Source organism: Dermacentor andersoni, chromosome 10 (genome assembly GCF_023375885.2).
Source record: "Dermacentor andersoni chromosome 10, qqDerAnde1_hic_scaffold, whole genome shotgun sequence".
In the NCBI taxonomy this organism is placed as follows: Eukaryota; Metazoa; Arthropoda; class Arachnida; order Ixodida; family Ixodidae; genus Dermacentor; species Dermacentor andersoni.
The window spans coordinates 140,614,448-140,626,471 of NC_092823.1; the positions used below are offsets into that span (position 1 = coordinate 140,614,448).

The following is a 12,024-nucleotide window of genomic DNA, read 5'->3' on the forward strand; positions in this document are numbered from 1 at the left end:
CGATAAGAAAAACAAAGTGGGCGATGACGATGGGTTAATGAGACAAGTTTGCATTTATTAGAGTTGAGTGTCATCAGCCAAAGATCACACCTTTCTTGCACCTGGTTAAGGTAAAATTGAAGAGCTGTTTGTTCAGCAATGGTATTGACTGCGCGGTAAATAACGCAGTCTTTGGCAAACATACGGAATGGCAGGACACATGCAAGGGTAAGTTGCTAATATAAATTAAGAAGAGAAGGGGGCCAAGGACGGACCCTTATGGTACGCCTGATGTGACGGGTGCAATGTTAGAAGCATGGTTATTAAATGAGACATACTGCGAGTTGTTAGTTAAAAATTGCTCAAGCCATTTTTGGATATCAGGATGCAAATGCAAACGAGAAAGTTTTAGTAATAGGCATTTATGAGATATTTTGTCAAACTCTTTCAAGTAATCCAAACATGGCATCTGTTTGTATGTTACTGTCAAGATTAGCATGAATGTCATGAAGAAATAGTTCAAGCTGGGTCCTGCAAGCGGCCCCTGCGGAATGCGTGCTACGAAGGATGAAAGAAGTTGTTAGCGTCTAGAAAGTTCATAATATGAGAGTAGATTACATGCTCCATGATCTTGCAGGGAACACTTGTCAGTGAGATGAGGTGGTAATTTAGGGGATAATTTTTTTTACCTGATTTGTGGACTGGAATAACATTCCCCATTTTCCACTCCTCTGGCATAGTGCCTGTGGAAAGCGACTATGAAAATAACAAAGAGAGAAACGCTGCAGAAATATGTTTTGAGTTTTTAGTAGTTTATAGTTAAATCATCAATGCCAGATGATGAAGACAAATTAATATTTTCTATTACAGATAAAAGCCCACGTGCTGTGAATGTGATGGCTGACATGTTGCATTGTATATTTGTGGTTGGCGGAGGACAAAGTGTCCCCATTTCACTAATGAACACTGAAGAAAAGGCGTTGTTGAACATGTTAGTGCAGAATAAATCTGTCCCCGATTTATGCAGCTCGTTCGTAAAAGTACTTGCACATGCTTTTTCGAGGTTTATCACCTGCCAGAATTTTCTTGGATTAGTAAGTAAAATATTTGGCAGGTCATAGTGAAAGAAGGTTCGCTGTAACAGAGTCTGTAACAAACAACCAACAGTACTACCGTATTTACTCGCATAATGATCGCACTCGCGTAATGATCGCACCCCTGAATTTTGTCGTCAAAATTCGATTTTTTTTATTTCCCGCGTAATGATCGCACCCCGAACTTGCCGCAGCAATATGTCGTGTGCCAAGTCGAGCTAATTATGATTGCGCTTACCATCTGTTGAATGCTACGCGTACGACTATTCAAGACGAACCAGGCGGTCTGCACGCACCAAACACTCTTAAGTAGATGCCTCATTTCATTACGTTCATTCCGCACTTCCATGACAAAAAGAGGTACAACCAAACTTTCCTTTATTATGTGTAGGCTTTATAATGGTTGTGGTCAACAACAAAAAAGGCGCCTTTCGATTCTCATCTGCACTCGTGGGCAAGCAACAAACGCAAGCGGCAACGATAGTAGCCACGTTTACACTGATACGTTCAAAGTTTACCTTATTCATACGCCAACGCTTGTAACACAGCTAAAATATTCACCCACCCTTGGCGCAAACGTGCGGTATTAGGATAGTAGTGAAGACAGATGCCGCAGTTTCCGCAGCATGCCCGCCATGTGTTTCTATGTCACTGGCAGCTAAGCGCGCCCACCTGTTTCTGCCCCCTCAAAGTGGACATGGCTACGTTATTGCCGCAAACTTGCCGATATTAACGATATTATTCATTATTGATACGGAGAAAACTGTTTCAATGCATGTAATGTACTCACGAGAAGAAAAAAAAAAAATGCGTTCGGCGCTTTCGGCTTGCTCAGCCGGCCGCCATTTTTGTTTTGGTGTCCCGCACCCGCATCCCGCAGCAAACGGGGGACGAAAAAAAATGTTTTTTTCGCTGGAAATTTAACCCGCGTAATGATCGCACCCCTGAATTTGCGTCAATTTTTTCTGACAAAAAAGTGCGATCATTATGCGAGTAAATACGGTATTTGTGGGGAACATTGACATTTTAAGCACGGTGTTTTCAAGTTGCTGTCAATGTTAACTTGTGTGCATGGCAATTGTTGGTTCACGGTAGTCGGAACACCCCCGTCACATGCGTCTCTCCGATCACATCGATAAACGTCGAAAGTTGGGAAGATCGGCCAGTACTTCTGCTTCACTGATTTCATTTGTAAGCCATGTTTCTCTTAGTATCAGCAAGTTACTGGCGGATGATAACAAGGTTTGATATGTGTTCACGCTTTGGTAGAAAGCTGCGCATGTTCATGAAAATTACTGAAAAAGAGATCATTACGCGGGGTGTCAGGGTGAGTTCTTAGATTCGTAGGATAATGTGATTGCTATGCTGCTTCTTTGACGGTCTGTGATGTCTCGTAAAATATGTAGCATTTAGTACCCATGTGCAATGTTTTGTTATGCAATGAAAAGTGAGCAGATTTTGCTTTCACAAAAGCAACAAGGTGCCTGCGAGCATTCTGCACAGCCTTAGAAAAATCTTTGCCGACACTGTGTTTTGTGCCTTTAAACTTACGGTCATTTGATAACTATGCTCCAACCTTACGTGGTGCAGTGGCGGATTTTGTAGCAGACGATGGCCCAGTCCATGCAGCACACGACGTCACACATGGCGTGGCAGTATGGCGGTCAGCGCCAAAGGGTGGGGCTTAGAGCCGGCGAGTTCTAGCTCATATATTGGGCAGAAATGTGCTTTTACTGTCCAGTTTTTACACATGCATAGCCGTAATATACCCTCTACTACAATTTCTCGTGGTAAACTGCAAAGTGTTGGGTGACCATGTCATGCCCCCCTTAAGACATCTCTAACTGTAATACAGTTGGCTTACACCTGGACTACAAGAACTTAATTATCCAGTGAATTGAATTAAAGAGAAACAGGTCTCAATATTTTGTGAATGACAGTACACTTCCTCTTGCTGCATACAGTCCAGTTTGAGCGGTCACTGGGAAAGTTACAAGTGGTGAGCGTCAACTACCCACGGAAAATCCTTGACATGGGTGTCCAACGGCTCTCTGAAGATGAAGACCGTAAGGTCCCTCCAGATCGTCACTTGTTGTGGTTCCGCCAACTTCTACTTGACATAGAAAAGGTATGTTAACAAAGAAACTACAGTATTATTTATTCTGTATATTTCACAATGCCACTAACTTAATTTCTTCAATCATAAGAGATGATGTATACTCATATGGGTCATTATCTGAGGCTGATCCCAACTGTCCACAGCCAGTGTTTGCCTAAAAACAAAAGGTGTCAAATCTCCACTTTAGTGCAATCTGTATGGCAGGTGCAAAATTGTGCTGCAAAGGCTACATTTTATGGACGTTTATGGACTTCTATGGCTATGCGCCACCCTTGCTCCGTCCGGAGAGTCCGCAGTGGTCAGCCTTGTGAGTGGTGCCGGACTTGACACCGGCCCAACGGATGCTGCTCCACTGGCAACGCTTGCCGCCTCCGAGGTGGGCGGTGCTTCGCTGGAAGCGACTGGTGTTGCCACTCGTCCTCCTGCAGGCTGGAATTCCGAAGTGGCAGTCGAGGGTGCTGGCCAGGTACCGAGGCGAGGCCTAACATGGTCGGCGGGTCTGTGCCACGTGGCCCCATCTGACATGCAGACGAGCAGTGATGAGGCTAATAGCTTTCAGTGGCACGATAATTGTATTACCTTCAACTGATGCACTCAGCTGTTGGGTGTGCGAGTGCCTTGTGATACCATGTAAAGACCACTTCTAGTCTCTTGATTGAATCCATTCTCTTACTTCATATCCAAACGCGCTCATTTTGTTGAACTGACTAAGGTGATGTAATTGTGTGTTGCACTCTTGAGGGAATTGTTGCTTCTTACCACAGAGTTGACAGCTGTCTAAAATGCAAGAAATTTGAGTCGCAAGATGGTTGTGTCAATACTCCTTGATACAGTCATGTGTTTCCTGAATGATCGTGCACATCATTAAGCGTCTATTTAAATTCAATTGAATTCTGAGGTCTTATGTGCCAAAACCACACTATGTATTATGAAGCACGCCATATTGGGGTACTCCAGATTAATTTTTCACCACCTGGGCCTCTTTAACGGGCATCCAATTCACAGTACATGGGCATTTTCACATTTCAACCCGATCAAGTTGCGGCTGCTGTAGCGAGGAATTGATCCCATGCCCTCAGGCTTAGCAGTGCAATGCCAAAGCTACTATGCCACCGCGGCTTGTGGATTTATTTTTCAAGCTACTATTCATGTGAAGTATTGGAGGATGTGTTTTGAAACATTTATTGTTCCACAAGGCACTGTCCTTCAGGATGATATTTGGAGTGGGGATCTTTCAAAGAATGGAGCCTCAAAGCTATCAACTGGTACATAGCAGAAACGGTCATGCTGTTCTTATGCTTTTCAGCTCTACTCTGCAGTTCTGGAGTTTGAGGATAACAACTGTTCTGCAGAGCGTCAAGCAGAGATAGCAGAGAAGTTGTTTAATGAGGTGCAGCCCTCAGAAGAGCGCTTCGTCCAAATGGTGGGCGTGCGGAAAGGCCGCTCCTTGGTGCTTCGTGTACTTCCCAAGCTGAAAGCTGTGAGTTTCTTTTTTTTCTTTTGCCACCCTTGTTACATATAGTAATCACTGTTGTAATGATTGAGTTTGGTGCTGCCCCGATATCAATATGCTTAAACATATCAGCAGAGCCGAACAGAATGTTTTAAAATGGAGCTTTCCCCTGTTCCCCACATTTAGTGAGTGCTGGCTGCTGTATTTGCACAATTGGTCATGAACAATCAGGATTTCAAATAATGTAGTGGTGGTTGGCTGGTCTGCTTGGTTCAACACACTACACTTCTAAAGCAAAAATTTTTTGACATCTCACTTTGCAGCTGCTGGCTTCCACAATGGACCAATCCCAGAGATATTGTCGTTGACCGATAATTTGTACGTGCTTGATTATTCGGACAGCTCCGTGACACTAGCGTAAACCAAATAGACAATGTATAATGATAACTGAAATTTCGGACATCTTACAGCACGTAGCGTCATAATTCGGATTCCTATGACTGTCGCGCTCGTGTGCTGATTTGGTCACGGAGTCAAGCAGAAGTAGTGATATTTTTCTTTTTATACGTTGATGGCCATGTCGCCGACGCTACTTCAGCACCGAAACTAGCGAAGCCACTAATGTAACGGCTGCATTTGCGATTTGCCTGATTTGTCCTGCGTGTTCCATTCTGCTCTTAAATCATCCGCCTCCTTACATGTCCAGCTGATACTGGTGTTAATGTAGGTAGAGCGTCGTTCTGACCACTGAAGCAGTGTGAAAAGGAATAGCATAAAAGGCGTAGCTACAAAATAATGGCCATAGATTGTCTAGGCCAAAGCAAAACATATCTATGCATAGCAACATGTTGACAAACTTGGGCTGTAGTCCTGGCCAATCAGTTTAAAAGATCCAGGGCCCCTTCGATTATCAGTGGGCTTCTTTGATTATGCAGTCCCGGACTCTCCGCAAACCATCCGCGGCTTCTGGTCTGACTAGCCCTTACAGAAGGCCACGCCACAGTCACGTGATCCAGCTGTTGGGGACTATTCAAGTTCTCACCTGAAAGCACTGCAACTGGAAGTCACTCTCCTGGCTGCCATCATCTGCTCGAAGCTACTTGTAGACATCACTACTCAGCGAATTCATTATTCTAGCCTCTCGAATCCCGGCCACGGCGGCCGCATTTCGATGGGGGCGAAATGCGAAAACACCCGTGTACTTAGATTTAAGTGCACGTTAAAGAACCCCAGGTGGTCTAAATTTCCGGAGTCCTCCACTACGGCGTGCCTCATAATCAGAAAGTGGTTTTGGCACGTAAAACCCCATAATTAAAAAAAAAAATTATTCTAGCCTCCGAGATGATGCAGCCTTGGAGGCCACGTTGCTGATGTTGTACAACCATCATGGTTGTACAACTACATTGGGAAATTGCAGCATGAGCGCATAGAATGTGCTTACAAATTGTCAGTTACATCGTGCACTCACTCTTTGTGCTACTTCACAGCTGTAATTAAGCTCCCTCAATGCCTGCAAAATTTAAGCAGAATTCCTGCATGAGCATAAGCAAAATTGCAATCATACCACGTCGCTGTTTGTGGGAAAGGCACCCGCCGATATCCTCAAAGTTTGTGAGACCATCTTGCAATAGGCCCGACGTGCGTCTAGGACAGAGTGCATGTACACCGTCCGCTAATCCTGCATGCCGAAAAACATGCGCTCAAACTTAGCAAAGATTTTGTAAAACACATAAGAAGAGCAAGCAGGTGCACTTGATTGCTGTGCTTGCCTTTAAAAAAAACATGAAAACTAAAGCTGCATAATGACATAGCTCTTGTAAAGCTTGCATGATGGCATACAAAGCGCCACTGTAAAAGATGTGATACAGTGCAGTTCACTTATAACAATATTTCTTATTTGAAATATCAAGGAGAACGAAAAATCCGGTCGTTATAACCAATCATCGCTATATCTGGACCGTTGTAAAAAAAACTTGTTTCGTCACACATTGCCCCTCCCATATCGCGCCAATCTCTGCGACTCAGCGACAGCGCGACCAACTTGTTGGAATCCAGTCATGGAGAGCCCATGACGTCGCGGCGGTCGCTGAGCGACGGAATTCGGTATATCACTGACTGAAAATCGTGCCATGTGGAACAGCCTAATTAAATGAAATAAAGAAACGGTAAATTAATGGAAATGAAAGTGGATGAAAAAACAACTTGCCGCAGGTGGCGAACGGTCCCACAACCTTCGCATCTCGCGTGCGATGCTCTACCAATTGAGCTACCGCGGCGCTGTTTCCCCTTCCACTGGTGTTGTATAAGTCGGGGATCGCTTTTTTTGTTGCGACGATAGCTTGGGATTTTTACAAGCACTGCTCCAGGAGGACACATTTTACCGGCAAACGGAGGCCTCAGGAGAGCACCTGAGGTTATAATGAAGCAGTAGGCGCCAAATCTCCAGGGCACCCAAGGGGTAGCGGGAGGATCAAAGCTGGAAGCAGGGTGGCCCGTGGGTTGGGGCCGCAAAGGCCGAAGCGAAGGCCAAAGCGCGAAGGCCAAAGCGAAGGCCTGCCAAAAAGGCCGAAGGCCCCGCGACTTCTGCAACACCAGTCAGAACTTTGCCTCTGAAGGTACGTCGGACAGACTTTCCCATGCCTGCGACGCTGGTGCTGTCAGTCATGCCGGATTAAACCTTTCTTGCTTCTTGCGGCGCTCTACCTTTAAAAAAACATGACTGATTCTTCCAGGGGCGTAGTAGGGGCCGTAGTAGAAGTGCAGCGGTCGCCAAATCTGGCGTCAGGGCCCCTGCTTCACCTATTTTACCACGCGGCAGCCATCGTCCGAGCGTAAACAAACTCAATCCCACTCCGCAATGCCGGCACACTTAGGGACAAACGCATACAAAACGTGCTAAGAAACCTCATCCGTAGTGCCTAGGCAGAATGATATATTCAAGGAGCAAAAGCCCCCAGATTTTCTCTCACCCCCGCTGTTGCTCACGCCTACGCACGAATGGCTGGCGATCCCTCAAATGAATGTCTAGTCTTTGTGAACTTGTCTGATTTGGCTTGTCTCGTTGTGTGGTCCGATGTACGACCTTAGAAAAGTCAATGCATCTTTGGCATCAAATGTTTATAACAACATTAAACCCACAATGTTCTGGAATCGAAAATCTAAAGCACGACTTTGGAAATGTCAAAAGTCCATGAGAACATTATACCCACGAAGTTTCAGAATTGAAATCCATGCGCTCCATAGTTTCCACGAAATGCCACGACGAGCCCGCTCGCCATTAAAATGCCCTTGAAACTGTGCTCGAATGGAGCTCCTTGCGTTACAATATGCGACTCCCGGTGCATGGGCGCTGCCTCAAAATCGAGCTCGATTTCACAATGTTCACGCTGACATGTCTTTTCGAGCATGAAAAGCCCATTCTAGACAAAGGCAAAAGCCAGCACGATTTATGGCGCCAGGGGTTGTTTTGGTCGGCGGCGCATGACGGCACGAAAAAATTTCGGGAGGGGCTGAAGCCCCATAAGCTGCAGGCACTCTGTGCGTCACATTCTGTGTGTCCGAATCGTCGCAGACGAGAGAGTCGGTGACAGGAAGCGCTAGGTAGTGTCTGCGAACACATCTCAGCCCGTGTGTGCGAACTATTCGACGCAGCTTGGAACCTGCCTTCCCCCGCCATCGGGGGGGCGCAGGCGCTGATTGTACTCCATGTGTTTAGGTGCAGTTTTGTATCTACTGGCGATATTGTAACCCAATAAATGCATTAACTGCCCTAGACGTCTTGTGTTCCTGGGAGAGCACCCCATGCATACAGCTAGAGCCGGCCCGGCCTTTCGGCTCATTGCAAGCCCGTCGTGCCGCGTTGTGAAGCCCCCCCCCCCCTTTCAAGGCCAATTACCGATGCCGTGCGGGGAGACGCCCACAGTGCAAAGGAAATCCAGTAGCATTCTCCAATACCTTCTCCTCCTTTGTGCTACCGTTCTGCAGCCTTGGAGTACCAGTGACCACTACCGCTGCTTGTGACTTCACTAAGCTACTGTCTTTACTAGAACCCAATCGCTGTAACCTGTCGCTGAAGTGTCATTAACAAGTTGCTATCGCCAGTGTTTCCCTATAGTCAGTGAGTCATTATAGCCATTCCTTCCTTCTAGCCAGTGTGTTAGGCGGAAGGTGGGGAGAATGAAATCCCTCTAAATGCCACCTGCCATGCTTGACAGGTGCAGGCTGATGTCGACGCCAGACAGTTTTCGTCTTCTAGCACTGCTAATGCTCTTGCATTAAGAGGAAGCTTTAGCTCGGGCCCAACTCCGACGCGGCCTATTCAAGTGCATGTAAAACGCAAAAACATTTTTATGAGATAACCCCTGGACCGATTTCAATCAAATTTGTTGCATTTGAAAGAGAAAGTTAAATTCTAGTGACTGTTGGAAGCGGAATTTCGATTTAGGGCTTGAATTTTCTTAAAAAGATTTTCAAATATTTGACCGTATGAAAAAGTAGCACGAAGTTTACAAATTCATAGCTCTGCATAAAGAACTGATATTGCGGTTCTGTAAACGGCATCCATGAGATCATTCAAAGCGGACAAATTCGACATGTCATTTTACATCTTAGGTGAATTGGTTACGTTGGTTACAAGAGTTCTGCAAAAGTTGTATTTCCCTATTACAAAACTTTTTTATTTCATGTGTAACATATCAATTTTGTTCGCTTTAGATGTACTATTAGATACAATTCACAGAATTGTATTATCATTTTTCGTTGTTGAGTTACAGAGTTGTAAACTTGATAGTATCGTCTTTTGAAAATTTTTTATTTTTGACAATTTTTAATAAAAAGTTGACAACCTAACTCGAAAATTCGAGACCAACAGTCACTATATTTTAAGTTTTTTCTTTTAAATGCAACAAACCTCGCCAAATTTGGTGCAGTGGTTGCTGAGAAAAACTAATTCTCCTTTTACATGTATTTAGATAGGAGCGTCTGAGCTAAAGCTTCCTTTTAAAGCTAAAGCACTGTTGAAACTATAGGTACATGAAAAGCATAGCAGACCAACCAGGTTTTTTTTTTTTTTTTTTTTTTTTTTTTTTTTTTTTTTTTTTTTAATGCGGAAACATTACTTGCCTCATTGAGTGAAAATGTGTGTGTGCCTGTGTGTGTGTGTGGCAAAATTTGATGGGGCCAAAAAAGATGGTGGATGGGCAGGCTCTCTGCCACCCAGAAAAGTTGCCTGCCTGCCTGCCTGCCTGCTGTTAGGATCGGCCTGCAGGGGTACTGCTGCAGGTGTGTCCGCTGCAGGTGCGTCGATCGATCTGGGGTGGTGGCGCCCTTCAGAGAACCAGCGATGACAGTGCTAACCAACCGTACTTCCTTTGGAGAACTGCGGACTACGGCAGCTCTGGAATTTAGGGGTGCTGGCTGGGTTTGGGTGTGACCACCTGACTACGGGGACGCAGGACAATGGATACCACGACGACTGCGCTGCAAAGGTTGTCGGCCCTCGAGAGAGCACTGAAACCGCTGCAGGTGCGTCGATCGATCCGGGGTGGTGGCGCCCTTCAGAGAACCAGCGACGACAGCGCTAACCAACCGTGAACTTCCTTTGGAGAACTGCAGACTACGGCAGCTCTGGAATTTAGGGGCGCCGGCTGGGTTCGGGCGTGACCACCTGACTACGGGGACGCAGGACAATGGATACCACGACGACTGCGCTGCAAAGGTCGTCGGCCCTCAAGAGAGCACTTAAACCTGCGCGGCACTGAAACCTGAGCGGAACGTGTATGTGAGCCCTCCTCCTCCAAAAGGGCAGGTCATCTTCAATGACATCGAACTATGACGTCGAGCGGAGTGCTTATAAGCAGCGATTGTCGGCTGCTAGGGCGTGCTCGTCGTCGTGCTCTGTGCTCGAAGCGTACTCGTGAGCTGTGTGCTCGTTTGCTGTATGCTTCGTCTTGCGGGCTCCAATTGGGAGTCACGCTAGACTGTCAATGTGTGTCTTGTTTAAAGTGTAAATAATGTAAATAAACCCTGCTCGCCTAGTCCTGTCGCCCCAAGTTACTCCGATCATCCTACAAGCCCAACTCCAAATTTTACAAATGGTGGCAGCGGCGAGCCCGACTCCAAATCCTACACTGCCTGCCTGCGTGCCTGCCAGCCACCCAGAAGATTCAGGCGAGGATGCTTGATTTGGAGAACGGCCCGTCACTGGCCGGCCAGTAAGAGGGGGGGAACGCTGCCCACTGGCCAGGAGGCTACATGCCTACCTGCTAAAAAATTGCGGTGACGATGCAATATTTAGAGACGAGTTGCGACCCGTCACTGGTCAACGAAGGGAGTGGAGCACAAGGCGGCACCGCGACGCCTACATAGAGCCATTGTTGTTTCCCTCAAGAAAATGACTGCAGGGTATGAAACTGCAGGTTTATGAGCCAAGAATAAAATTAAATTTAATTATATTAATGAACTAAGGTTGGGCATTGTGAGCTATTAGTTATTGCTTAAAAAGCGTTCTGTTAGGGGTGTGTGAATTATTAGATTAGATTGAAATATTAGATTTAAGATTGAATAGTGAATGTTCATATAATTTAATTTGCGAATCAAATATCTAATATTCGATATCACAAATATGTGATTTTTCAATACAGGTACCTTCGGTGAATGACCCAGCCGTGATTGGTGCCTTGATGCGCTCAGCGTTCCCACAGCGTTTGATTTTGCCGGTACCAAGGTTCACCAAGGTTGACTGGACAAATCGAATCGATTAATGCTTCACGAACGGAGGAAACAACAAAAGCAACGTGTTAGGAAAGCACAGAAGCATATGTGAAGATGGGGTCGATTAGCCGCTGGAAGGCACGCTGATTGCATTGAACATGCGAGTTCAGTATTCACGCATGCAGATTCAGGCAGTTTGAAGCTTTCCAAGTACATGCGAGCACACAGACAAACTTGGCACGCGTGCTCGCAGTATGGTTGTTGACTGGTCAACCGCAGACCCTAACGGTGCTTCAGCAGCCATCAATCTAAATGTACACATGGTCTCTCGACTGATTACTGATGAGCCACCCGCAGGACCATATTAGCGACAAGCTGTGCGCAATGGTTTCAGCCAGATATCACATTGGTGGCAAATCACACCACCGGCCACACTGTCGGCCACACGTTGGGCCTTAATCGAAGCTGCGCCATGGCGAGTGTTAGCAACTAAAGTTGCAGTTAACTACCAAAGCAGCGCTGATCTATTCACATCGGTCTTACAGCCCTTAAAGAACCAGCAAACTGCCTTGCCAATGAAAGTGAGTGCACAGGGTGACCGTTGCAGGCTATGGAGGAGCAGGGTGTGCCCAGAACGCTCCGCCTAATGAGTGTCACCATGGCGCACA

The 12,024-nt window shown here is 46.1% G+C and overlaps 1 protein-coding gene across 5 annotated transcripts in view; it reads left to right on the plus strand.

The window, feature by feature from the left end:
* The window catches only part of Patr-1 (Protein associated with topo II related - 1), a 246,701-nt gene that overhangs the window by 201,134 nt on the left and 33,543 nt on the right, over nucleotides 1-12,024 (plus strand). For 4 of the 5 annotated variants that reach the window (XM_055078308.2, XM_055078309.2, XM_055078310.2 and 1 more), the window contains 2 exons: nucleotides 3,038-3,201; nucleotides 4,499-4,672. In XM_055078308.2, the coding sequence (XP_054934283.2) occupies nucleotides 3,038-3,201; nucleotides 4,499-4,672 (338 nt within the window). The remainder of the gene's footprint in view (nucleotides 1-3,037; nucleotides 3,202-4,498; nucleotides 4,673-12,024) is intronic. The other variant, XM_072285096.1, reaches the window with a different exon arrangement.